Source organism: Salvelinus alpinus, chromosome 15, assembly GCF_045679555.1.
Source record: "Salvelinus alpinus chromosome 15, SLU_Salpinus.1, whole genome shotgun sequence".
Lineage (NCBI taxonomy): Eukaryota > Metazoa > Chordata > Actinopteri > Salmoniformes > Salmonidae > Salvelinus > Salvelinus alpinus.
In genome coordinates, this window is record NC_092100.1 from 33,947,751 (window position 1) to 33,971,998 (window position 24,248).

General features: G+C 40.4%; 4 protein-coding genes and 1 long non-coding RNA gene across 9 annotated transcripts in view; 2 read left to right on the plus strand and 3 right to left on the minus strand.

The window, feature by feature from the left end:
* LOC139539951 (semaphorin-4B-like) overlaps positions 1 to 5,081 on the plus strand; it is a 102,880-nt gene extending 97,799 nt beyond the window's left edge. Inside the window, exon 15 of the mRNA XM_071343393.1 lies at positions 273 to 5,081. Coding sequence (XP_071199494.1) covers positions 273 to 1,048 — 776 coding nt within the window. The 3' untranslated portion in view covers positions 1,049 to 5,081. The remainder of the gene's footprint in view (positions 1 to 272) is intronic.
* On the minus strand, positions 3,601 to 19,346 carry LOC139539955 (uncharacterized). The gene is made up of 3 exons (XR_011668041.1): positions 19,077 to 19,346; positions 9,129 to 9,207; positions 3,601 to 5,791 (listed from the first exon to the last, which is right to left on the minus strand). It is a non-coding gene; the product is annotated as an uncharacterized lncRNA (long non-coding RNA).
* Positions 5,787 to 17,315, plus strand: LOC139539952 (ras and EF-hand domain-containing protein-like). 2 transcript variants are annotated; one of them, XM_071343395.1, is made up of 18 exons: positions 5,787 to 5,905; positions 6,218 to 6,332; positions 6,508 to 6,657; positions 9,145 to 9,235; positions 9,683 to 9,778; positions 10,003 to 10,080; positions 11,584 to 11,699; positions 11,799 to 11,867; positions 12,086 to 12,167; positions 12,278 to 12,342; positions 12,449 to 12,644; positions 12,729 to 12,839; positions 15,216 to 15,369; positions 15,457 to 15,538; positions 15,688 to 15,802; positions 16,004 to 16,117; positions 16,201 to 16,277; positions 16,361 to 17,315. In XM_071343395.1, the coding sequence occupies exons 2-18, from the start codon at positions 6,301 to 6,303 to the stop codon at positions 16,461 to 16,463; spliced, it is 1,731 nt and encodes a 576-aa protein (XP_071199496.1). In that variant the 5' UTR covers positions 5,787 to 5,905; positions 6,218 to 6,300; the 3' UTR covers positions 16,464 to 17,315. The 2 variants fall into 2 exon arrangements, with proteins under 2 accessions (XP_071199496.1, XP_071199495.1); XM_071343394.1 differs by having other exon boundaries at positions 5,787 to 6,332.
* LOC139539954 (small EDRK-rich factor 2-like) lies at positions 16,968 to 18,486 on the minus strand. The gene is made up of 3 exons (XM_071343396.1): positions 18,329 to 18,486; positions 17,579 to 17,684; positions 16,968 to 17,443 (listed from the first exon to the last, which is right to left on the minus strand). The coding sequence occupies exons 1-3, from the start codon at positions 18,441 to 18,443 to the stop codon at positions 17,371 to 17,373; spliced, it is 294 nt and encodes a 97-aa protein (XP_071199497.1). The 5' UTR covers positions 18,444 to 18,486; the 3' UTR covers positions 16,968 to 17,370.
* Positions 19,347 to 20,702: 1,356 nt separating the features above from the next.
* Positions 20,703 to 24,248, minus strand: part of LOC139540484 (peptidyl-prolyl cis-trans isomerase FKBP8-like) — a 56,303-nt gene continuing 52,757 nt past the window's right edge. For all 4 annotated transcript variants that reach the window (XM_071344350.1, XM_071344347.1, XM_071344348.1 and 1 more), the window contains 2 exons: positions 21,408 to 21,545; positions 20,703 to 21,303 (listed from right to left, as the gene is read on the minus strand). In XM_071344350.1, coding sequence (XP_071200451.1) covers positions 21,217 to 21,303; positions 21,408 to 21,545 — 225 coding nt within the window. In that variant the 3' untranslated portion in view covers positions 20,703 to 21,216. The remainder of the gene's footprint in view (positions 21,304 to 21,407; positions 21,546 to 24,248) is intronic.

Here is a 24,248-nt window from a genome sequence, read left to right on the forward strand (position 1 = left end):
TGCTCCTGCTGGACTAAATCCTTTCGGCTCTATACTGTACCACTGTGCTCTACTCTGGGACTGCTGCATTTAAATTAACATTTTGCTGACAATTTTATTCCAATATTCCCTTAACATCATTATTCGTACCCAGCTCATTTAATTTATTCCTTCTCAGCGCACTCCTACTCAGCTACCACAGTAATATAATAATGCAGTTTGTTCAAACTACCTGGGATGGACTTTCTTTCACAAATGAAAAATGAAAAAGCCCTTCCTTTTGTTGTCTGCAGGGATGTCTTCATGCCAGGTGATAATGATCCCAGCCAACACGTTCAAAGTGCTGCCCTGTAAGCTGCGCTCCAACCTGGCTGAGAGAAAGTGGGAGTACAGTGAGGGTGCAGGTCACTTCCTGTACCCCAGTCCTGAGGGAGGTCTAGTGGTGGTGGCCCAGGCTGACAGACAGGAAACCTATGAGTGCTGGTCAGTGGAGGAGGGCTTCAGGCAGCTCCTGGCCAACTACTGTGTGAGAGGTGAGGCCAGACAGGAGAGCACCACCCTGATCGGCCGCTCACGCACCCCTCTGGTCCCCCAGGAGGAGCCAATCATGCTACCCGGAGAGACCCGCTCTCCACAGATCAACACCAAGACCTACTGGAACGAGCTGATCGTAGTGTGTGCCCTGCTGGGCTTCTCCCTGGTGGTCTTCTCCCTGTTTGTGGTCTACAGGAACCGTGACCGCATGAAGTCCATGCTGAAGGAGGGTGAGTGTCCTAACATGCAGCAGAAGAAACCCAGGATAGTGGGGAAGCCTGCAGAAAACGTGCCTCTGAATGGCAACAGCACAGTTCCAGCATCTGTGTCAGACCACAAGGGTTACCAGACCCTCAATGACAACTACATCTGCAACACGCCGTCACATGAATGCTCATCACCAGACAACAGCAAGAGCTTCTCAGAGTCAGAGAAGAGGCCTCTAAACTTGAAGGAGAGCACTGTCGAGATCTCGCACACCTGCCCGCGGCCTCGGGTGAGACTGGGCTCAGAGATCAAAGACTCCATTGTGTGAGGACAGCTTTGATCAACTTGAGCAGGAGATAAAACTGTTATGCAGAGTGACTAACTTTGAACTGTAAGGAAAGAGGGGACTATAAGTGAAAGAAAAGAAAAACACTAAAGGAGGGAACACTGAAAACCGCCAACCTCTTCTCGAAGAGGGACATTTCATTACACTGATTTTGCACATTTGTCTTTTTCATTTTGTCCCTGTAGTCAGTTCTCATTTCCTTGTTTAGTGACTCTTCTTTCTCTAGTGCATCTGAAGCACAATGAAGAGAAGCTGATACAGATTGCCTTCAGACTATTGAAGCTGTGGAATTATGCTCATGGTGGGTGTAGGACACATACAGCTGATATTGTCCTTCTGTAACAATTTCTATATGGTTTAGTCATGTTTGTATGCTTTGACACTCAATCCATCCAATTACTCTGTTGGCATTGCATTGAAAGTAGAGAGATACTCTATGGGTCAAGAACTGACCCTTAACTCTCCCACCTACATCCATAAGCATGGGCTTAGCCCTGCACTGAGACAGACTCAGGATAGCAGTGGAATAAATAACCTCGTATTCAAACAGTAGATCATTAGGCCTATGACTTAGTTAGAACAGCAATTTTTTAAACCTTTATTTAACTAGGGAAGTCAGTTAAGAACAAATTCTTATTTACAAAGACGGTCTACCGGTGAACAGTGTTCAGGGGCAGAACGACAGATTTTTATAATGTCAGCTCGGGGCTTCAATTCAGCAACCTTTCGGTTACTGGCCCAACGCTCTAACCACTAGGCTACCTGCTGCCCCCATTAATTCAAGGCAGTTGAAACTGTACATAAACCTCAATGCAGCATAACCAGACAGGCATTAGAATGGTATCCACTGGTCAAGAGAAGGGCTAGCAGTACCAGAGAGACATGGAGAGGAACCAATGAGGAAGGAATGAAAGAGGTAGTCACCGCCTGGAATGAGGTGAGGTTAAAATAGCACACAACAGAATAACATAACACTGGACAGGTATTGTTGAGGCCCTCTCCTCTGCTCCACCAGAGTGGCACAGATGGAATTTGTAAGTCCCAAAGTATTGGAGGATATGGTGCCTAAGTTGTGGAAGATTGACATTCACAGGGTTGAAATGTACCCTTGACATTGGGGAAGACCCTAGACCAGGTATTAACATATTGTTCATTATGGAGCAGACAGACTATGCAAAGCACATCATGTGAAGTGGGGTGAAAGGTCACACCAAAATCTGATCTTGAGACTGCAAGCACATAGGTGTCAGCACATTCTTAATTACAGAGAATGAGAGGCATACTCACATGCAATTTAGTATGCAAGTGATTTTGAGCCATTTCTGTGTCATAGAGGCACGGGATGAGATAAAGACTATCACTAGGCCTGGAGTTGATGTAGCTAGGGTGAAGTCCCAGTATAAAATGGTTAATGACTAGTTCAGAGTGCCAGTCAGGAACTGATTCCTTCAATCCAAATTCAGTCACTTCAGACACCAAGTAAAAGTGGGCTGAGACTATAAAAACCTGTTCACCACATTGTTTAGATAGCTCTGTTCTGGTCCTGTTATTCAGAGACCAGTAGACAGCAGAGGTTAGAAGAGACAAAAGAAGAGTGGCAACACAACATCAGCCAGTGGGCTATGGAGCTCTTAGTGTCGTTGATGTGACACACCCAGAGGCAACCAAGCTCCTGTGTGTTCATTTATGTAAACAAAGTGATTGTTGTGCCAAAAATAACTTTTTTTAAATCATGCATCTTTTGTTTTCATCCTATCCAACACAACTGTCATGTCAAATCAATGTCTTATGTTTAATGGGCCTGACTGATTCAGCATGTACTGTACCGAACAGTATGTGCTTAGGCCATTCATAACGTAGTGCATATGAAAGCTGTCATAGTTACAACCATCACCTCTGGTTTAATGACACTAATGACTGTAAAATGGGTTTTACTAACATGGAGCAAAAGGTCACACAGCAGTTATGGACCAGTCAATGGAGGAATGTGTGTGTTTTTTTAAAACTACTGTAGAAACCGATATTGTTAAAGGATAGAACCTGCAGAATATTTGATCATCCAAAAGCAAGGGCTTTTATTCAGGCATTACAATACCCAATAACAGGTATATGTTTTCAGCTGTTCATGATGGTAAATAAATAATACTTCTACATATTCCATAGATGTTGCTATGTCAGTGCAAATTTGTGGTAAATATGAACTCTTGCAACATTGCGTTGTGGAATGTGGTGATACAATTTCTAAGTAAAACTGTTTATTTAAGTTTATTCTAGATATTGAATTTTGTACAAGGGACATATTTTTTTTTTAAAGACAAAGTAGCTGTGCAAAAAGCATACTGCTAAAGGACTGCCATGTTGGCTGATTGTATATAATGTACATTTGTATTGTATTGGAGAAGACTGGTGAAAGTTGTGTCATTGTGGTGAAGGTGCAGAACCAGCAAACACCTTGAGAACGCGTTGTTTTTGCACAGAATGTTGGAAAGACTTAGTTAGGGATACAAATGAGGATTTTGTTGAGAATTATGTATTAGGTTTTCAACTTGTTTTTTCATGCCTTTTAAGCAAAGTTAAAGAATCGAGTTGTACATCTTGGGATACTAAATGTGTTCTCCTGACCTTGTGACATTACTTAATCACATGGATAACCAGGTAGCAGCAGCATCACCTGCATGATATGTACGACAGAATAGACTGTAGAACTCTATTGGGCATGCCCAGTAGAGTTCACTTTGAGTGAATTCCTTTAGATTATGGCCAGTATCAGTACAATAACTCTGTTAGAATGGCTTCAACTTCCGTCACAATGTATTTCTGTGTTGACACTATTGCAAACCCCTGTATATGGAATTATAGTCTCAACCTGTACAGAAATCCCATACTGGTAAGGTCTGCACAACACGTGTGAACTCCATCAGGGTTTCAATGACTCCAATTGTAACAAAGATGGGTGGAGAAGAAGTTGAAACATTGTCTTGACAACTGAACATTTCATGATTCTTTTTTATTTTGTGACAAAGATTGCAAGTGAAGAAATGACAGCTTGGATCAGATGAGTAAAGTTATCTAAACTCAATAATACATTAGCCGAATGCAGAACAAAATCAGCCTGAATATCTAGCATAATAGGTTCAGACATGCATCATACAAATCACTTGTTTGATCACTGCTCCAAATGAATATATACTTACATAAGATGTTTGAGACTGCTGTTATAAGCTTCTACTGAGTTGCAGTAAGGCACCTCTGTTAGTTGAAGAACCACTTCAGCCAAGCCTTCTATTTGTGACAGTGTAACAAGTTTCTCTGACTCATGTCAACATGTCTTGTAAGTTTGTATGTTAAAATGCTTTGTAAATTGAGCTGCCAATGTAAAAAGCTCTTGTGAACTGTATTTTTTTATATTATACATCACTACTGTTTCAGTTGTTTTTATTGTTCTGTACATAAAAGCACTTTATTTACATTTTTTTAAATAAAGATAAATGGATACAATTAGTTTCCTATATGGTTCATGAACTCTATAGTTGTAATGCCACATGAAATTAGAGAATAACCTCAATTTAGACAGAATCTAGGACACAAATTGTGCTTGTCACATTGCTGCACTTGATTGTGAAGCAATACACCAATCAAACAAATGTTCAAAATCTGTCTATATCATAAAGTTTCAGTCATTGCTAAATGGATCCAAATACTGTATTGGTGTAAGAAGTAGTTCCAGACTTGCCTGATTCTGCTCTTACACTGCCACTGTGTGGCCACAATATTATCAACAACTTTCAGAAGATTTATTGTAATGTAAAAAGGGATTTCTGTCATTACAGTAAGGAATGTAATTGGTATGTTCTTTAAATGCAGTATGTGTGAGCCATTTTTATCCCCTCTGTTCTTTGATTAGTGAAATGTTAACAGTGACTGTGTCCTATGTCAACACATTAGTCACATTAAGGTGGAGCACAGCGTTTTCTGACGCATTCCACCAGACTCAAATAAAAACATATGCAAAGAACAGCGTGGAAAGTTCCTGTTCAACTTGTTCAGTCTTTTTTTTATGTGAGCCTAATTATTGCATTAGCATGTAAAACAAATAAGCTAATAGTGTAGTTCTGTGTTTTTTAGTAGAGGTGTTTCTGTCACAGTAGTAAAAATAAGTATGGCTAGGGATATCACATGGTAGGGTGGAGTTAATTACTGAGTATGGTACAGTATAACAATGGCGGGCAGGCAACTATTCTTGATAAAGAGTGCAGTCCACACCTGAAAGGAAAATAGTCTACTCATAATAGTCATAGGTAGAAATAGTCATAGGTAGAATCCTTGCCACATCCTAGCAATGAATATACAATTATTCTCCACCCCTGTGCCAATACATCATATACTATTTGAAAATATTGTTGAGATACATTCAATTTAAATATTTTATATGAGTGTTTTATACATGTAAATTGTGTATTTTGTTTAAACTTTATTTGTGATTTATTTGTGATACGTACATCCACTCAATAAAATAAAATAAGTAAAGTATGTGTGTTGCATGACAACGTGTACAAACACTGACATTTTTAACAACAGTAAAAATAAAATAAAAAACCAAGTACAGGTGACGCACATTCTCACTGTCTGATGTCTTGGCCCCAGTGCTGTCATCGGTCTGCACGCGCAGTCACGCCCATTTCAGGCCGGCTGAGCCAATCAGTGACTTAGTGATTGTACAGCAGTCTACCAGTGAATAGAGTTATCATTAGCGTGGGAAAAGTATTACTGCCTTCAACACTTCATACTGACAGGCTAAAATTCTGATCACTGGTGCGGGATAAGGTTACACAAATAAAGGTGGGGATCAAATGGTCAAGTATTGCACCTGTTGCTAGCATATCGATTTTATTTTACACAAGGGGTTATTTCCCAAGGCGGACTTCATGTAACTTTTAAACTCGAAATACGAAGTCATGGACAAATCCAGCCTCCAGAGACTGTTTTCAGCGTGTGACATTAATAAATCTGGTGTGATTGAATACGAAGACTTTACAGTTGTTTGTCGAGAGCTGAATGTGCCTGAAGACGAAATCAAAACTTTATTCAACAAATTCGGCGCTAGTGAAGATGGATGTATTAATTACAGCAATTTTTCATCACGGTTTCAAGAGGTTTCAGAAACATTGGATTTGGCCTCTTTTGGAGCGTCTCCCCAAAGTCAAGGGAGTCCCTGGGAAGAGTTCCAGAGCAGGATGGACGATGCAACCGGTCTCCTCTCAGGAAGGTAAATCTGGTGTGTGGTTGGTGTGAATTGTTTGACAGAAAGTTGCACCTGCTATTACAGCTCTTACAGTAGACTGTGGGTGTAATTTGTAGATGTTCGTTCTGCGTTCATCCCTCTGTTTTATAACTATGTAAAATGTAGAAATGATGGTTGTCCATAATCTTTCATCTTTCAGACTGCGGGATCAGTTGGCTGAACTGCACCAAGCCATGTACATCTCAGAACCTTTGTTGTTGCAACAATATGAGGGACTTGTCGATGCTCTTGTCAGTGAAAGCAAGGACCACAGGCTTGAGAGTGAGCAACTGGAAACCAGTTTGAGAAGGTAGGGATTGTGTCATAGCAGCATCTCTTGGCTCAGATTTCTCAATAAGAGGAAAACAATATATTGAGAAACAATCTACCAAACTATATTGTCTGAATTTTGTTCTCTTCACGAATGGAACAAATTTATATATCAGTTAACTTAGTCATTTGCCTGTTTGTGTTACCAAAAACACATGTAGTGTTTATGTTGTGGGATATCCATGCAACAATGTTTCAATCAAGATCAGGCTTGAGCTATTAATCAGTTAACATTTACAAAATGTGAGTATTGGTTGCGCCAGTATGCTTCCCACAGTAAGGTTATTATAATCAGACATAATTGCATGTGGTGAACCCTTTGTAATTACCTGGATTTCTGCATAAATTGGTCATCAAATTTGATCTGATCTTCATCTAAGTCACAACAATATACACACATAGTGTGCTTAAACTAATAGCACACAAATTATTGTATTTTTCTTGTCTATATTGAATACATCATTTAAACATTCACAGTGTAGGTTGGGAAAAGTATGTGAACCCCTAGGCTAATGACTTCTCCATAAGCTGTCAGGAGTCAGCTGACCTGGAGTCCAATCAATGACACGAGATTGGGGTTGTTGGTTAGAGCTGCCTTGCCCTATAAAAAACACTCTCAAAATTTGAGTTTGCTATTCACAAGAAGCATTGCCTGATGTGAACCATGCCTCCAACAAATGAGATCTCAGAAGACCTAAGATTAAGAAGTGTTGACTTGCATAAAGCTGGAAAGGGTTACAAAAGTATCTCTAAAAGCATTGATGTTCATCAATTGTCTATAAATGGAGAAAGTTCAGCACTGTTGCTACTCTCCCTAGGAGTGGCCGTCCTGCAAAGATGACTGCAAGAGCACAGCGCAGAATGCTCAATAAGGTTAAGAAGAATCCTAGTGTCAGCTAAAGACTTACAGAAATCTCTGGAACATGCTAACATCTCTGTTGACGGGTCTACGATACGTAAAACACTAAACAAGAATGGTGTTCATGGGAGGACACCACGGAAGAAGCCACTGCTGTGCAAAAAAACATTGCTGCACGTCTGAAGTTTGCAAAAGTGCACCTGGATGTTCCACAGCGCTACTGGCAAACAGTTCTGTGGACAGATGAAACTACAGTTGAGGTGTTTGGAAGGAACACACAACACTATGTGTAGAGAAAAAATGCACAGCAACATCAAAACCTCATCCCAACTGTAAAGTATGGTGGAGGGAGCATCATGGTTTGGGGCTGCTTTGCTGCCTCAGGGCCTGGACAGCTTGCTATCATCGACGGAAAAATGAATTCCGAAGTTTATCAAGACATTTTGCAGGAGAATGTTAGGCTATCTGTCCGCCAATTGAAGCTCAACAGAAGTTGGGTGATGCAACAGGACAACGATCCAAAACACAGAAGTAAATCAACAACAGAATGGCTTCAACAGAAGAAAATAAGTCTTCTGGAGTGGCCCAGTCAGAGTCCTGACATCAACCCGATTTGAGATGCTGTGGCATGACCTCAAGAGAGCAGTTCATACCAGACATACCATGAATATTGCTGAACTGAAACAGTTTTGAAAAGTGGAATGGTCCAAAACTCTTCCTGAACGTTGCGCAGGTCTGATCCACAACTACAGAAAACGTTTGGTTGATGTTATTGCTGCCAAAGGAGGGTCAACAAGTTATTAAATCCAAGGGCTCACATACTTTTTTCATCCTGCACTGTGAATGTTTACACTGTGTGTTCAATAAAGACATGACAATGTATAATTGTTATTGGTTTAAGCATACTGTGTTTGTCTATTGTTGTGACCTAGATGAAGATCAGATCAAATTTTATGACCAATTTATGCAGAAATCCAGGTATTTCCAACGGGTTCACGTACTTTTTCTTGCCACTGTAGATGGTGTGGAGTTGCTTTCGCGGTTCAGAGGTGGCATTTCTTGATAGGGATGACATTTCTCACCCAAGGAAGTACTCTTAAATGAGTTGCTAGTCTTGTTCCCCCCATTTTCCACTTTTAAACCTAGTTGTCCCTTTTTTATATTGCCATTTAGGCCTAATCTTAACACTTATGCAAATTAATGTGCCTGTAAGAATGTTTGCTAATCAGTGGCAAGATGCGCTGTATTTTGATTCATTCAATCTCACACTGCAAATGAGTCTCTTGACTGGCTGGACCAAGTGCTGTCACTTGATGATAAAACACATTTAACTGAATAGTGTCCCGCCCGCTCAAAGTTCACCACTAGATGAAAACACATGGGCAATGGATACCAATGGAACAGATATGATTGGAACCAAAAGGTGTAGTTCTGTGTGCTGTGTTGCTGCTGTGTTTGAAGATGTGTTATTGCTTGCAAACAATGCCTCACCTTCACCTTATATTCTGACTCATCACTTTTGCTGGACTAGTGTTTGGGCAGTTGTTTTGCATTTGATGGACAACCAGGGCAGACATGTAAATGGTATGTACCTCTGTGTGCCGACAGAACAGAGGAGCTGAACACCAGTCAGTTGACAGAGCTGGAAGAGGACATGCAGCAGCAGCTTGCCTGTGTAGAGGTCAGGGTGAGAGAAGAGGTAAGTGACGTATTATGAGGACTTAGTTACTACAGTATATTCTACACATTGTGCTAGAAATAAAACATGTAATTCACTCTCATCAAGTATTTAAGAACTAAAAACAAACAAAGCAAGCAAATAAGCAAGCTAAGTCATTAAAAAGGCATTGGTGTCATTGAAAACATACCTTAGAAAATGTACAAAAAAATGGTGAGGAAAAAGTTGAATATAATAGACTTGGGCAAATAGTTTGTTGGAAATTAAGATTAAACTGTTTTTATTTCAAGAGGGGCCTCGGCACAGGTGTTTATCCGCATATTTGTGGTAGGGGAAGTACCTTTTAGAGAAGGGAGAGCAGCTAGCTCAAACGCTCACAAAGGCCCCTTTCTACAGTTTTGTGAAAGACCCTCTTTAAGTTCAGAGCCAATGAGCAAAGTTGTCTCTCCTTGGGTTTCTTGTCTGTAGGAGCATAAGAGAATGGAGGGAGTCATGGCGGCACTCCAGAGAAGGCATGAGAATGAGGTGGCAGACCTGCATACTGTTATGGACAGGTTGTTAAAGGTAGGTGTCATCTGTTTGAAACAGGTTTTGTGACATATTTCATCTATTGACCTATTATTGTTGGTGTTGAAAGGTTATTTAATGTTTCCCAAGGATTGCCACTCTTATGTTTGCAGTACTTTATTTACCTAGATTCAGGCAGCCTTAAGTGTGAATATGATTTCAGTTGATGCTTATTCATATTTATGATTAATTTGAAATAAATGGAAACCTTTTCATTGTAGTCCCAAGGGGAATCTGAACTGAACAGTTCCAGGCAGGATGTTGACAAACTACAGAACCAAATAAGTGAACTGACTCAGGTATGTTGGATCAGTTAGACAACTGTATCTTGAGTCCCATTCAGAAAGTATTCAGACCCCTTGACTTTTTCTAAATGTTGTTACGTTACAGCCTTATTCTAAAATAAGCCTTACTCAGTACTTTGTTGAAGCGCCTTTGGCAGCGATTACAGTCTAGAGTCTTCTTGGGTATGACGCTACAAGCTTGGCACACCTGTATTTGGGGAGTTGCTCCCATTCTTCTTTGCAGATCTTCTCAAGCTCTCAGGTTGGATGGGGAGCATCACTGCACAGCTATTTTCAGGCCTCCAGAGATGTTCGATCGGGTTCAAGTCCGGGCTCTGGCTGGGCCACTCAAGGACATTCAGAGACTTGTCCCAAAGCCACTCCTGCGTTGTCTTGGCTGTGTGCTTAGGGTCATTGTCCTGTTGGAAGGTGAACTTTCTCCCCAGTCTGAGGTCCTAAGTGCTCCGGAGCAGGTTTTCATCAAGGATATCTCTACTTTGCTCCGTTCATCTTTCCTCGATCCTGACTAGTCTCCTAGTCCCTGCCACTGAAAACCATCCCCAGAGCATGATGCTGCGACCACCATGCTTCACCATAGGGATAGCGCCAGGTTTTCTCCAGACGTGACGCTTGGCATTCAGGCCAAAGAGTTCATTCTTGGTTTCATCAGAGTATCTTGTTTCTCATGGTCTGAGAGTCCTTTAGGTGCCTTTTGACAAACTCCAAGGGGGCTGTCATGTGGCTTTTACTGAGGAATGGCTTCCATCTGGCCACTCTACTATAAAGGCCTGCTTGGTGGAGGGCTGCAGAGATGGTTGTCCTTCTGGAAGGTTCTCCCATCCCAACAACCTGATGGTCACTATGACAGAGCTCCAGAGTTCCTCTGTGGGGATGGGAGAACCTTTCCCCAGATCCTTCTCCCCCGATAGCTCAGTTTGACTGGAGGCCAGCTCTAGGAAGAGTCTCGGTGGTTCCAAACTTCTTCCATTTAAGAATGATGGAGGCCACTGTGTTCTTGGACCTTCAATGCTGCTTAACTTTTTTGGTACCTTTCCCCAGATCTGTGCCTCGACACAATCCTGTCTTGGCGCTCTACGGAAAATTAATTCAACCTAATAGCCTAGTTTTTGCTCTGACATGCACTGTAGACAGGTGTATGCCTTTCCAAATCATGTCCAATCAATTGAATTTACCAAAAGTAGACACCAATGAAGTTGTAGAAACATCTTACGGATGATCAATGGAAACAGGATGCACCTGAGCTCAATTTCGAGTCTCATAGCAAAGGGTCTGAATACTTATGTAAATAAGGTTTTTCAATTTTTTTATATTTGCTAAAATTTCTTCATCTGTTTTGTCATTGGCTATTGTGTGTGTATTTAATCAATTTTAAAATAAGGCTGTAACAGAACAACAATGTGGAAAAGGGAAGGGGTCTGCAAACTTTCCGAATGCTCTGGACGTTATTTCCTGTGCACTTTCCAGTAATGTTGTACATATTACATTATGTATCCTCAGGAAAAGGAGCAGTTACGGACTTCTCTCTTCAAAGCACAGACAAACATCTCCATTCTGCAGGTAGAGATGGACAAGCTGAAGAACATGTATGCAGACCAGAAACTTCAACATGAGAGGTGAGATCACCGACTTCACGTTCAGGTCCAATGGATCAAGTCCAACTCACTAAATACAGACTAGTTGATAAGAAATGTTGTAATTGTCTATTTTCACAGAGAAAGTGATGAACTGAAAAAGATGGTTATTGAATACCAGTCTTACTCCAGTCACATTGAAATTCTCCAGTAAGTCTGTCTGACCCGATTGTTCATTAGTACAGTATGTCCTTTCATGATTGTTTTTGTTGTATCGTAGTCAAGCAAAGCTTTGAGTCATGCATGCACATCCGTGCAGTGCACACCATATGCTCATTGTAATGAACGCTGACTCTACTCTAAAGGTGGCAGGCTAAAAGATTAGTTAGGCATCTGAAATGTTCTCTACATTGACTCCTTCCTATTAGGGCCATGAACAAAAAGCTGTATGACAGCAATGATGGCTTGCGCTCTGCCTTAGTCAACGATGTGGCATCAAGTAAAAGGAGGGTAAGTTTGGTTGTTTTCACTCAAGATAAAGAAGACTCACAATACCCCTTTATATTTACATTTATACAACATTTATAAAGCATTAGTGTTACAAATCTTCCTCCCCACAGCTATCCCCCAACAATGAAATCCCAGCTCGAAGAATGAAGCCAGTTCGACAAAGCACGCTTATAAAGTACACATACTATATTCTTATCCTAGAAATCTGGACCTATTGATTAATAATATTAATTGACCACTTAACTAATGTTTAAATTTGTTCATCCCTATGTTGAGTCCAGTTCAGAGGGAGCACACACAACTGTAGGCTCCAGTAAAACGACCAACTCCCATGTAGCCAGCTGGGCTGATGCATACCCGGACAGCGGTGTGTCCTTGCCTATGGACACTACTGAAAGCTCAGGCAGCGAGTCTGACAGTGATGACTCTACAGAAACAGTACACCACAGTTATTCATATGTGCCCTCAGACATTGAGGTAAGGGTAACTACAAGGGTTGACCAACAATTGTATTAGTACGTTTCACATTCTAATACATGAATGTACCTATTTCTGCACCAGATATCAGATGTGAAATTGGAAGCAAATCAGGCAATACTGTCTGTAGCTCCCAGCAAAGCTAGTTCCATTGCTTCATCCATCCGGAGACGCTTGTCTGCTTTCCCAATGAAGGTAAGGCTTTTGAGCTGAGATGCTCAGTTTTGAAGCACAGTAAGACATTGTGTAGGGAGGCTCATGTGGAATTTGTATATGCTGGTTCACTCCAGACTTGACTGCCCTTGACCAGTACAAAAACATCCTGTGGCGTACTGCATTAGCATCAAATAGCCCCCACGATATGCAACTTTTCAGGGAAGTTAGGAACCAATGTACACAGGCAGTTAGGAAAGCAAAGGCAAGCTTTTTCAAACAGAAATTTGCATCCTGTAGCACAAACTCCAAAACGTTCTGGGACACTGTAAAGTCCATGGAGAATAAGAGCATCTCCTCCTAGCTGCCCACTGCACTGATGCTAGGAAACACTGTCACCACCGATAAATCTACGATAATCGAGAATTTCAATAAGCATTTTTCTACGGCTGGCCATGCTTTCTACCTGGCTACCCCTACCCCGGTCAACAGCTCTGCACCCCCCACAGCAACTTGCCTAAGCCTCCCCCACTTCTCCTTCACTCAAATCCAGATAGCTAATGTTCTGAAAGAGCTGCAAAATCTGGACCCCTACAAATCAGCTGGGCTAGACAATCTGGATCCTCTCCTTCTAAAATTCTGCCGCAATTGTTGCAACCCCTATTACTAGCCTGTTCAACCTCTCTTTCGTATCATCTGAGATCCCTAAAGATTGGAAAGCTGCTGCGGTCATCCCCCTCTTCAAAGGGGGAGACACAGTAGACCCAGACTGTTTTAGACCTATATCCATCCTGCCCTGCCTTTTCTAAAATTTTCGAAAGCCATGTTAACAAGCAGATCACCGACCATTTCGAATCCCACCGTACCTTCTCCGCTATGCAATCTGGTTTCCGAGCTGGTCATGGGTCCACATCAGCCACGCTCAAGGTCCTAAATGATATCATAACCTCCATCGATAAAAGACAATACTGTGCAGCCGTCTTCATTGACCTGGCCAAGGCTTTCAACTCTGTCAATCACTGCATTCTTATCGGCAGACTCAACAGCCTTGGTTTCTCAAATGACTGCCTCGCCTGGTTTACCAACTACTTCTCAGATAGAGTTCAATGTGTCAAATCGGAGGGCCTGTTGTCCGGACCTCTGGCAGTCTCTATGGGGGTGCCACAGGGTTCAATTCTCGGGCCGACTCTTTTCTCTGTATACATCAATGTCGCTCTTGCTGCTGGTGATTCTCTGATCCACCTCTACACAGACGACACCATTCTGTATACTTCTGGCCCTTCTTTGGACACTGTGTTAACTAACCTCCAGACCTCCAACTGCTCTTAAATGCAAGTAAAACTAAATGCATGCTCTTCAACCGATTGCTGCCCCTGCCCGCCCACCATCACTACTCTGGACGGTTCTGACTTAGAATATGTGGACAACTACAAATCTCTAGGTGTCTGGTTAGACTGTGAACTCTCCTTCCAGACTCACATTAAGCATCTCCAATCCAAAATTAAATCTAGAATCGGCTTCCTATTTCGGAACAAAGCCTCCTTTACTCATGCTGCCAAACATACCCTCGTAAAACTGACTATCCTACCGATCCTTGACTTCGGCGATGTCATTTACAAAATAGCCTCCAACACTACTCAGCAAATTGGATGTAGTCTATCACAGTGCCATCCGTTTTGTCACCAAAGCCCCATATACCACCCACCACTGCGACCTGTATGCTCTCGTTGGCTGGCCGTCGCTTCATATTCGTCGCCAAACCCACTGGCTCCAGGTCATCTATAAGTCTTTGCTAGGTAAAGCCCCACCTCATCTCAGCTCACTGGTCACCATAGCAGCACCCATCCGTAGCACGTGCTCCAGCAGGTATATTTCACTGGTCATCCCCAAAGCCAACTTCTCCTTTGGCCGCCTGTCCTTCCCGTTCTCTGCTGCCAGTGACTGGAACGAATTGCAAAAATCACTAATGCTGGAGACTTACGTATATCTCCCTCACTAACTTTAAGCATCAGCTGTCAGAGCAGCTTACCGATCATTGCACCTGTACACAGCCCATCTGTAAATAGCCCACCCAACTACCTCATCCCCATATTATTATTTTTGCTCCTTTGCACCCCAGTATCTCTACTTGCACATTCATCTTCTGCACATATCACTCCTAAATTGTAATTATTTTGCCACTATGGCCTATTTATTGCCTTACCTCCCCAATCTTACTACATTTGCACAAACTGTATATAGATTTTTCTATTGTGTTATTGACTGTACGTTTGTGTTTGTGTCGCAGTGCTTTGCTTTATCTTGGCCAGGTAGCAGTTGTAAATGAGAACTTGTTCTAAACTGGCCTACCTGGTAAAAAAAAAAAATATGGTATCTGTTTTATTTTCCGTAACCTAAGTAATGCTACTTGGTCCTCAGCAAACAGAAGCAGACCTTGTTGACACTGGTGGCCCTGAGTGCCCTGGTCCCATGTACCGGTTAGTCTTGGCGGGAGATGCAGGATCAGGGAAGTCCAGCTTTCTATTGCGGTTGAGTCTCAATGAGTTCAGGGGAGATATTCAGACGACGTTGGGTAAGTACATGTACAGTAAGTTTTTGGTAGTGGTAGAATAAATGCAGAAAGTGCATTGCTGTTTCCATTACATAATGTTGTTCTTAGGAGTTGATTTCCAAATCAAGAAGATGTTGGTGGATGGAGAAAAAACAAACCTCCAGATATGGGATACTGCTGGACAAGAGAGGTATGTTTCTGTACATTGACATACTAAAAGCCTTATCAAAGTTGTTCCATGATGTGTCTTTGGTGATGTGGCTGTTAATCTGAAGTGCTGGAAGATTCCAAATGATCATGTAATATCAAAAACTAAATGGGATTTCCCTGTTACTGTAGGTTCCGCAGTATTGCCAGGTCTTATTTCCGTAAAGCCCATGGAGTCTTACTGCTGTATGATGTCACTTCTGAAAGCAGCTTCCTTAATGTCAGAGAGTGGATGGACCAGATTCAGGTAGCAGTCACAGTGGAGGGGTTTTATGGTTCTTGAGATAAAAAATAAAAAAAAACTTGGAATGGGATGCCAAAATAATGGTTGTCTATATTTCAGTTTGAAACCATAATGTATTTCAGTTATATTCAATATAAAAGGAACAATTATGATTACGCATAAATCAGGAACTTAGTGAAAAACAAACTGCACTTGTTATCCCAGGAATCCACGGATGAGCAACTCCCAATGTGTGTGATTGGGAATAAAGTGGACCTGCGGGAAGATCGACCAGAGGGAAGCTGTGTCAGCACTGTTGATGGGGAAAGGCTGGCAAGGGTACAATCTCATTTACCAGTCAATAACAGCTGTTCATGGGTCCATCAAATAAATATTAAATCACAATATGACATGTGTTTCAGACATACAATGCCCTGTTCTGTGAAACTAGTGCTAAAGAGGGAACAAATATAGTGGAGGCAGTACTTCACCTGGCAAGGTAATAATCTTAATCTTCCCATCCAATCCCTACCACGAATACCTAAACTATAACTGAGCTCTTACCATTTTTTCCTAACACAGAGAAGTTAAGAAAAATGTGAAACTGAGACGGCAATCAGAGTCACAGGTGAAGTTGAGTTTAAGCAGTTCAAAGAAAGCTCTGACCAACTGCTGCAGAGTATAACCATGGAGGCCCATCACTTCACCCTATGGAATGCATCTACTGACTGGAGACTTGGGAGGATGGAGACAATTTTAGCACCACAGCTTTTATCATTGAGAATGTGATGCAGATCTGTTTTGTAACAAATCTCCTGAGATTACTGTAGATATGTGTAATTCATATTTTAAATTTAATCCAAGTAATTGCCAACTTCTGAACGGTAATTGTCCTTAACGTGGCACATAACTGATCTGGAGCATGTAGATCTCCAGAGATGTTTAATGAATGTATTTGAATGGGACTTGTACGGCACCTAAATAGTTTGCATGTATCTGTTGTACACATCTGGAATTTACTGTATTCAGAAAGGCTCAGTTGAAACTACAATGCTGTGGTTAGAAACATTCAGAAATTAGTACATTTTACAATGAGGTGCTTTCAGTATGTCAGCTGATTTTGTTTTAATTGAATAAACTTTCTGTACTGAGGTGTGTGGTATAATTTGTTAGATTAAAGTTCCCCAGATTGAATCTTTCATTAGTTTATTTGATTAATCTTACAGCACTGCATATGTTCATCAATATAAAAGCAATAAACATGGTATAGAAACCATAAACAACCACTAGTTGAGTAACATTCTAGATGAGGAAATACAAAAATACAAGCTTTTTTGTAATTCCAAGTAGTGGAGTTTGAAATTCCTGCTCTTTACATTGTAAATACTGATTAACATTCGACCTGTGTATTGAAATAGGCTTACGCATTAGTCCTTATTTCCCAAACTATACTGCACCACCACCACAAAATATTACAAACTGGTTCTAAACCCCAGATTATGGGACAAAAACAAGACCTGGTCATCTTTCAAAATTGGATAACATCTGGGTATCTGAGAATAGTTGTGATTGGGCTCTGGCTCTGTATCCTGCTATTTGGCTTTCTCGTCTGCCGGCTTAGGGTCATTGGCTTTTTTCTGCTTCTGTTGCATTATCTCTGCATCCCTAAGGAAGACAGACAAAACAAATGGTTAAACCAAATAAAAACGAAATGCATTTTAAAAATGTGTCCTGGTTTCAGTGAAAGATTCTCACCTGTATACCAGGAGAACTTCCTAAAAGCCAATACTAGTGACTTACCTCAGCTTCCTCGCAGCTGCAGACATGCCATCATCAGCCTTCTTTCCCTTGTCATTCCCTTGTTTTTTGGCATTTCTAGCACGAGCAAGGTCACGCTGATTCCCCCCTGCAAAGAAATCGATTTGAAAGACCCAGGTGAGGGGAGTACAGTTGCAGAGTCATTGCTTATGTCTTACATTTTAAAGACTAAATTAAAACCAAGCATCTTTAGCTATTGGCCATCTACAGCCCTGTATTGATCGTTTGGTAACGTAACTGCTATTAACAGTAACGTAACTGGCTAGATAAACAGTTACCTAATGGATAAGACGAAAATAACTTTAATCCATAAATGTACGTTCCGGAGAGAGAGAGCATAAGGCTAGGCAACTGCTTAGCAGGGTTTGTTATTGTGCGTGGCACTTCACGGGCCTAGACAGTTAACGTTAGCTCGCTAACTAGCTAACGTTACGTTAACTACAAAGCAGATCCTTCTTACCAGTTAATAATGAAAAAATGATACATTTCATGGCACTAAAACAAATTAGTGTAAAGTAACAGAAAACCACGTTACACTATACTTTCTAGTTAGCTATAGTAACGTTATTTTTTTCTTTTCACTTATCCAGTTCAAACATAGATCGCTAACGTTAGCTACCTAGCGTTGATTGTCTCTGATTTCATTTCTTTAAAACAGCAAAGCGAGATACGTAGCCAACGAACACAACTTTAGCTTAGTAGCTAGTAAATAAAATATAGCAATATACTCACTTGTCATGTTGTTGTTTCTAAGTAAACGGTGTGGAGAAGGCTGCCAAGCCTGCCAGCTGTGCACCAACAATATTCGATTTACGTCACGACGACTGAACGCGTTAATACGAGACATCGCGAGAGTAGCGGTATTTTCTTGTATTTGACGTCTGCATATTATCAGTACTTTATGCCGCATTCACAACAACTGGGAACTCGGAAAATACAGGATCAAATGATGACGTCAGTGATCTTCAGGTCAGAAAGTAGGAGCTCTAGAAAGAGGCCCGAGTTCCCGAATTGGAATTCCGAATTGGAAGACCGTTCAAATATATATTTTTCCAGTTGAAGCTCGTTTTTTCCGAGTTCCCAGTTGTTTTGAACACACTGAGGTCGGAAATTTCGGAGTTGCCAGTTGTTTTGACGCGGCAATAGAGCCCCACAGTGGGGAAATGGTTCCAATCGTTTCCCCACCATTTGTTTTCATAACAATGTAAATATATCTTAGACAAGATTACTTTTATCAACATATTCAACTCTATTTACTCTCAGATTCGAAAATGCTAATTAGCATGAAAATAGACATTACTTCAACTCTAGCTGCCACCTTTGCTAGCAAGTAACGTTATTGTCTATTTAAAACTTGCACAAGACAGTTCACAGAATTGTCCATTAAAGAAATGTTGCCCATGTATTCATTACGAAATTTAGCTAACATTAGATAATAAATAAAGGTTAAATAAAAAATAATTAATCCAGATATTCTTACTTTTGACTCGATTCGGCAGTCTCATCCAGATCATCATGGCATTTGTAGTTGTTTATGATAGCCATATTAGCAGCTAATTAGCATTTCATTTTGGGGGGGTAAATGCAGGCGAATATATATATATAAGTCACCTTGTCCTAGAGAGATTTACACGGTTATCAAAACATCACGCCAGGGTAAGCCTACACCTTCAAGCACAGCCCTTATTTTAAGTGTTTCTAAAATCCCCTATGGGAAAAATTTATGGTGGAAAATAACAATTTCCTTGTTTTACCACTAGGTGTTTAATTAATTATGACTCATACCGTAATAATCAATAAAAGTACTATGAAACCTAAAAATGCAAAATTGTATCAATGATTTGAATTCCCCAGTGGCTTTTGAAGATTATGAAATATCATAAATATACTAGATTCTTTAACAAAAAACAACCAGAGATTATGTTATGGTGGTTGGCAGGCCACACGACTAAAATAACTGTATAGCTTCAAATTATGTTTGAAAAGTTTTATTTCTCAGTGATTCAATACATTTTTAGTAATTGACTACAAATACGTTATGATAGATATTAAAGGCTATTTGCAACTAGAATGTGATTTTTCTTAATTAAGATTTTAGATACAAATGTAAACAAAATCGTTCCTCCCAAAGATATTTATTAATATTAGACTTCATGGAAATGTAGTGGCCATTATTCAACGATGTGTATAAACCCTGGATGACTGACAGGGGGCGCTGTATTGAAGGTCGCACAGCCATTTTGGTACTCCTCCACCGGTAAAGCCACAGATAGATATTTCACCAGAAGTATAAATGTGAAGCATCCATCCGCTTGGCGTTTCCACTCACTATATGGTAGTGAGAGGAAGCCAAAGTGGCCAGCAGTGGGAGACGATGGAAGGAGATGGATCTTCTCATCAATAAAACATTTGATCTCAATGCAGGATCTATGACAGAGCTCCAGTAACTCTGGAGCTCTGTCATAGTGACCATCGGGTTCTTGGTCACCTCCCTGACCAAGGCCCTTCACCCCTGTTTGGTCGGGCGGCCAGCTCTAGAAAGATTCTTTGTGGTTCAAAACTTCTTCCATTTAAGAATGATGGAGGCCACTGTGTTTTTTTCTGGTACCCTTCCCCAGAGCTGTGGCTCAACACAATCCTGTCCCGGAGCTCTACGAACAATTCCTTCAAAAAGGCTTAGTTTTTGCTCTGACATGCACAGTCGATGGTGGGACCTTATATAGACAGGTCTGTGCCTTTCCAAATCATGTCCAATCAATTGAATTTACCACATGTGGACTCCAATCAAGTTGTAGAAACATCTCAAGGATGATCAATGGAAATAGGATGCACCTGAGCTCAATTTCGAGCTTCATAGTAAAAGGTCTGAATAATTATGTAAATAAGGCACTTCTGTTTTTAAAATGTCTATAAATTGGCAAAAAATGTGTAAAAAACTTTTTTGCGTTGTCATTACGGGGTATTGTGTGTACATTGGTGAGGACAATGTTTTATTTAATCCATTTTAGATGAAGCTGTAACGTAACATGTAGAAAAAGGGAAGGGGTCGGAATGCACTGTATATACTTCATTGGCCCCCCTTCATAAGCAATGACTGGAACATAGCTATGACAGTATGCAGCTTTATTGATGTTGTTTCTGTATCAACGGACAGTAGGCCTACAATTTTTTTTATTTGATTTTCCATTGACATAGATTATTCATTTGGACACAACCTGTTATTACAGAAAACCCTTATTCATACAATACATTTAAAAGCTGTAACACGAGAATACTGCTCTCTTCAATCTTTTGTGGAGGAACATTGACCATGTGACTATTCCAGAATGAGTTTTTCTATGGATTTGGGGACATTTATCAGCTAATAACTGTACTAAACGATTACAACACAAAGCTATTTTGTGTTCATTGTTCAAAAAAATAAAAGTGCCATTCATTTATTCTGTTACACTCAAACACAATCTGTGGTGCAAATGTCAGTGCTGCTACCGTATGTCAGTGAACATTGATACAGGTTTTTTTTATTGTTCAGTGCAATCTTTATTTTATTCACAGTAGACAACTCAGTTTAGTATTCATGAGCTGGACTTGTGTAGAGGACAGTTTCTTTGTAGAGGACGTCAGTTTCTTGCAGTCAGAACTACTGACGTCACTAAACTGCCCAAGGCCACCACCAGAGCACCAAGCAGGAACGTCCATGAAATTCCCTGAAACACCAAGTGACGCAATGTCAACAAACAGTCAAATGTTTTTTTTCTCGTGAACTGAATTAAACCAAAACATTTCACACAGGGAAAGTTCTGTGGCTTACAGGTGGCTTCTTTTTAGAAGGAGTCAGAAATGGGGCAATATTGTCTCCGAGGAGCTGGGCAGGTTTGGCTTGCCACTTCTGGGTATCTTTGCCTCCTGATTGCCTTTTCACTAGCTTGGACAACTCAACATGGATGGCCTGGGAATCAAATCAAATCAAATTGTATTTGTCACATGCACCGAATACAACAGGTGTAGACCTTACTGTGAAATGCTTACTTACAAGCCCTTAACCAACAATGCAGTTCAAGAAATAGAGTTCATAAAATATTTACTAAATAAACTAAAGTAAAAAAATGTAACCAATCAAAAAGTAACGAGAAATGTACATAACAATAACAAGGCTATATACAGGGGGTACTGGTACCGAGTCAATGTGCGGGGGTACAGGTTATTCGAGGTAATTTGCAAAGTGACTATGCACAGATAATAAACAGCGAGTAGAAGCAGTGTAAAAACAAAGCGAGGGGGTCAATGTAAATAGTCCGGGTGGCCATTTGATAAGTTTGGTTGTTCAGCAGTCTTGTGGCTTTTGGGTAGAAGGTGTTAATGAGCCTTTTGGTCCTAGATTTGGCACTCCTGTAAGAGAGACTGTAGTGACAACTTATCCTAATAACCTTATACAAAGTCCTATACAATTTATTATGTCAGCAGTAAAGTAGTCTAGGTTTAGTATTTTAGCAGTAAAGAGGGCGGGGTGGATTGTCAATGAGTATGATGTTGTAGTTTAGAAGTTGTCCAGTAGATGACAGCATTGATCATATTAAATGCAACAATCTCAGGCTCAAGCCATAGTTGGACTTAATAATTGAATCAGATCCCGTTGATAATCACGTTGATAAACAAAATTTGATTATCTTTCATGCATAACAAGTATTTTCAACAAATATTACACAACAAATATTAACCAGTTAAGCTCTCATAACCAAAGTTGTTTTGTAGCCTACTTTGTTCCGCATTTCTTTGCATCTTGACCCCTATAGGATCTTGGTAACCTAATGGAGGGGGTTGTGTAACCTGAAAACGAACTGTTATTTGCAGGGGTTGAAACCGAAATTATTTCCCAATCGTTTAATTCGGAACAGAACCATCACTTTTTTCCCGTTCCATTCCACTGTTCCCGACCAGCCAAATAAAGTCGTGAACCGGAAAACAATTAAAAAGCACCGGTTATATCGTTCATTTCTGTTCCTTTTTTAACCTGTGAAATCAACAGTTTTTTTCTTCTTAATTTTGCTCATTAAATGACTTCACCAATCAGTGCGGATAGAGCAGGCAAACTAGTTGTTAACATTCTTGATGGACAGACAAGTGTAGCCTATGGCGTAAAATGCGATTGAAATTTGTCGGGTGGGTAGAGAGCGAGAAAGGGGTCTTAGCTAGAAGGGATCCAGCTTTTGTCAAATTAACGTCAGATTTGACTTTTCGCAGCAGGTTAGGATAATGAATGTAACAGGTTAGGAAAAGGGTGAGGGGTTCGCTAAAATGCTAAATAAAATACAAAATAAAGCCGGATCCCTTCTAGCTATTACCCGAGAAAGGGTTGAGGGATAGGCTTGAAGCGCTGGGCATCTTGTTATGATATGCATTATCTGAATAGAGTGAAAATGTAAGGGCATATTTTTGTAGGCACCAACTCCACCATGGTTTGTTGCACAAAGCCTATAAGGAAAATGAATGTCGTTTTTGGATAAACGCCGAAAATGAGGTATGTGGTAAACACACGCTTAGGAACGCCGAAAATGAGGTATGTGGTAAACACGTTTAGGAGATTTTATACGTTTTGTTCTAGATAATCTTCATCAGTTTACTCACTTTTTGATAATTTATATAATAATAATAAAACATAAATGACAAAGGCTTCATAATTCATAAAGGGCATGTTAACTGATTGCTATTATCTCATATAACAAAACGTAAAAAATATCCTAAACCTGTGTTAACTTTATTTTCGGTGTTTATTCCAAAAGCCTATTCTTTCCCCATTCATTCTTTCCATAGGGATGACTGAACGAACCAGAGGTAATTTATTTCCGGGTTTTAGGACTACAATCTGGCACGCTTTAATAGCTAGGTCCACAGAATTATACATAGTAGGAGCGGCTTCTATGGAGAAACTTTGAATGTCATTTGAGCTAGCTAACAACACACCTCTTACCTTTTGTAGTTAATAAATTCAATGTGAAACGTGATAAATAGGCCTATAGTATCCTTAACTAGCATTGAAAAAGTTAATCCATTCTTCTCTAACTACACTGAATAAAAATATAAATGCAACATGCAATATTTTCAAAGATTTTACTGCATTACTGTTCATATAAGGAAATCAGTTAATTGAAATAAATTCAATAGGCCCAAATCTATGGATTTCACATGACTGGGAATACAGGAAGGTAGGCTGAACACACACACACTGGCAAAGATTTGCCTGGAACATAAAATAACATTATTAACCGGTTCCCATGCTTTTAAAATACTGGTATGGATCACTTTTGTTTCTGTTCCTTGAAAAAGTATGTTATTTTCCGGTTTTTGGTTCTGTTCCCTGAACTGGTTCCAACCCTTGGTTATTGGACTAACCTATAGCCCAAAATGTATTTTCTATATAATTCGGATTCAGAATCATGTTTCTGTTTTTCAATGCCTTACCCACACACTTAAATCAGGTCTCTAAAGGGAAAGATTACTTTATTCTCCATCAAGACACGGGTGTAATTACCAAGTCAGCAGATATTTTAGTTTTGTCTAGACAAGACTGTCTCACCATGACAGCAGTGCAAACTGCAGGTCAGGCCAAGTGGGGCTGAGGCCACAGAAAAACACATTCAGAGCATGGGTTAAA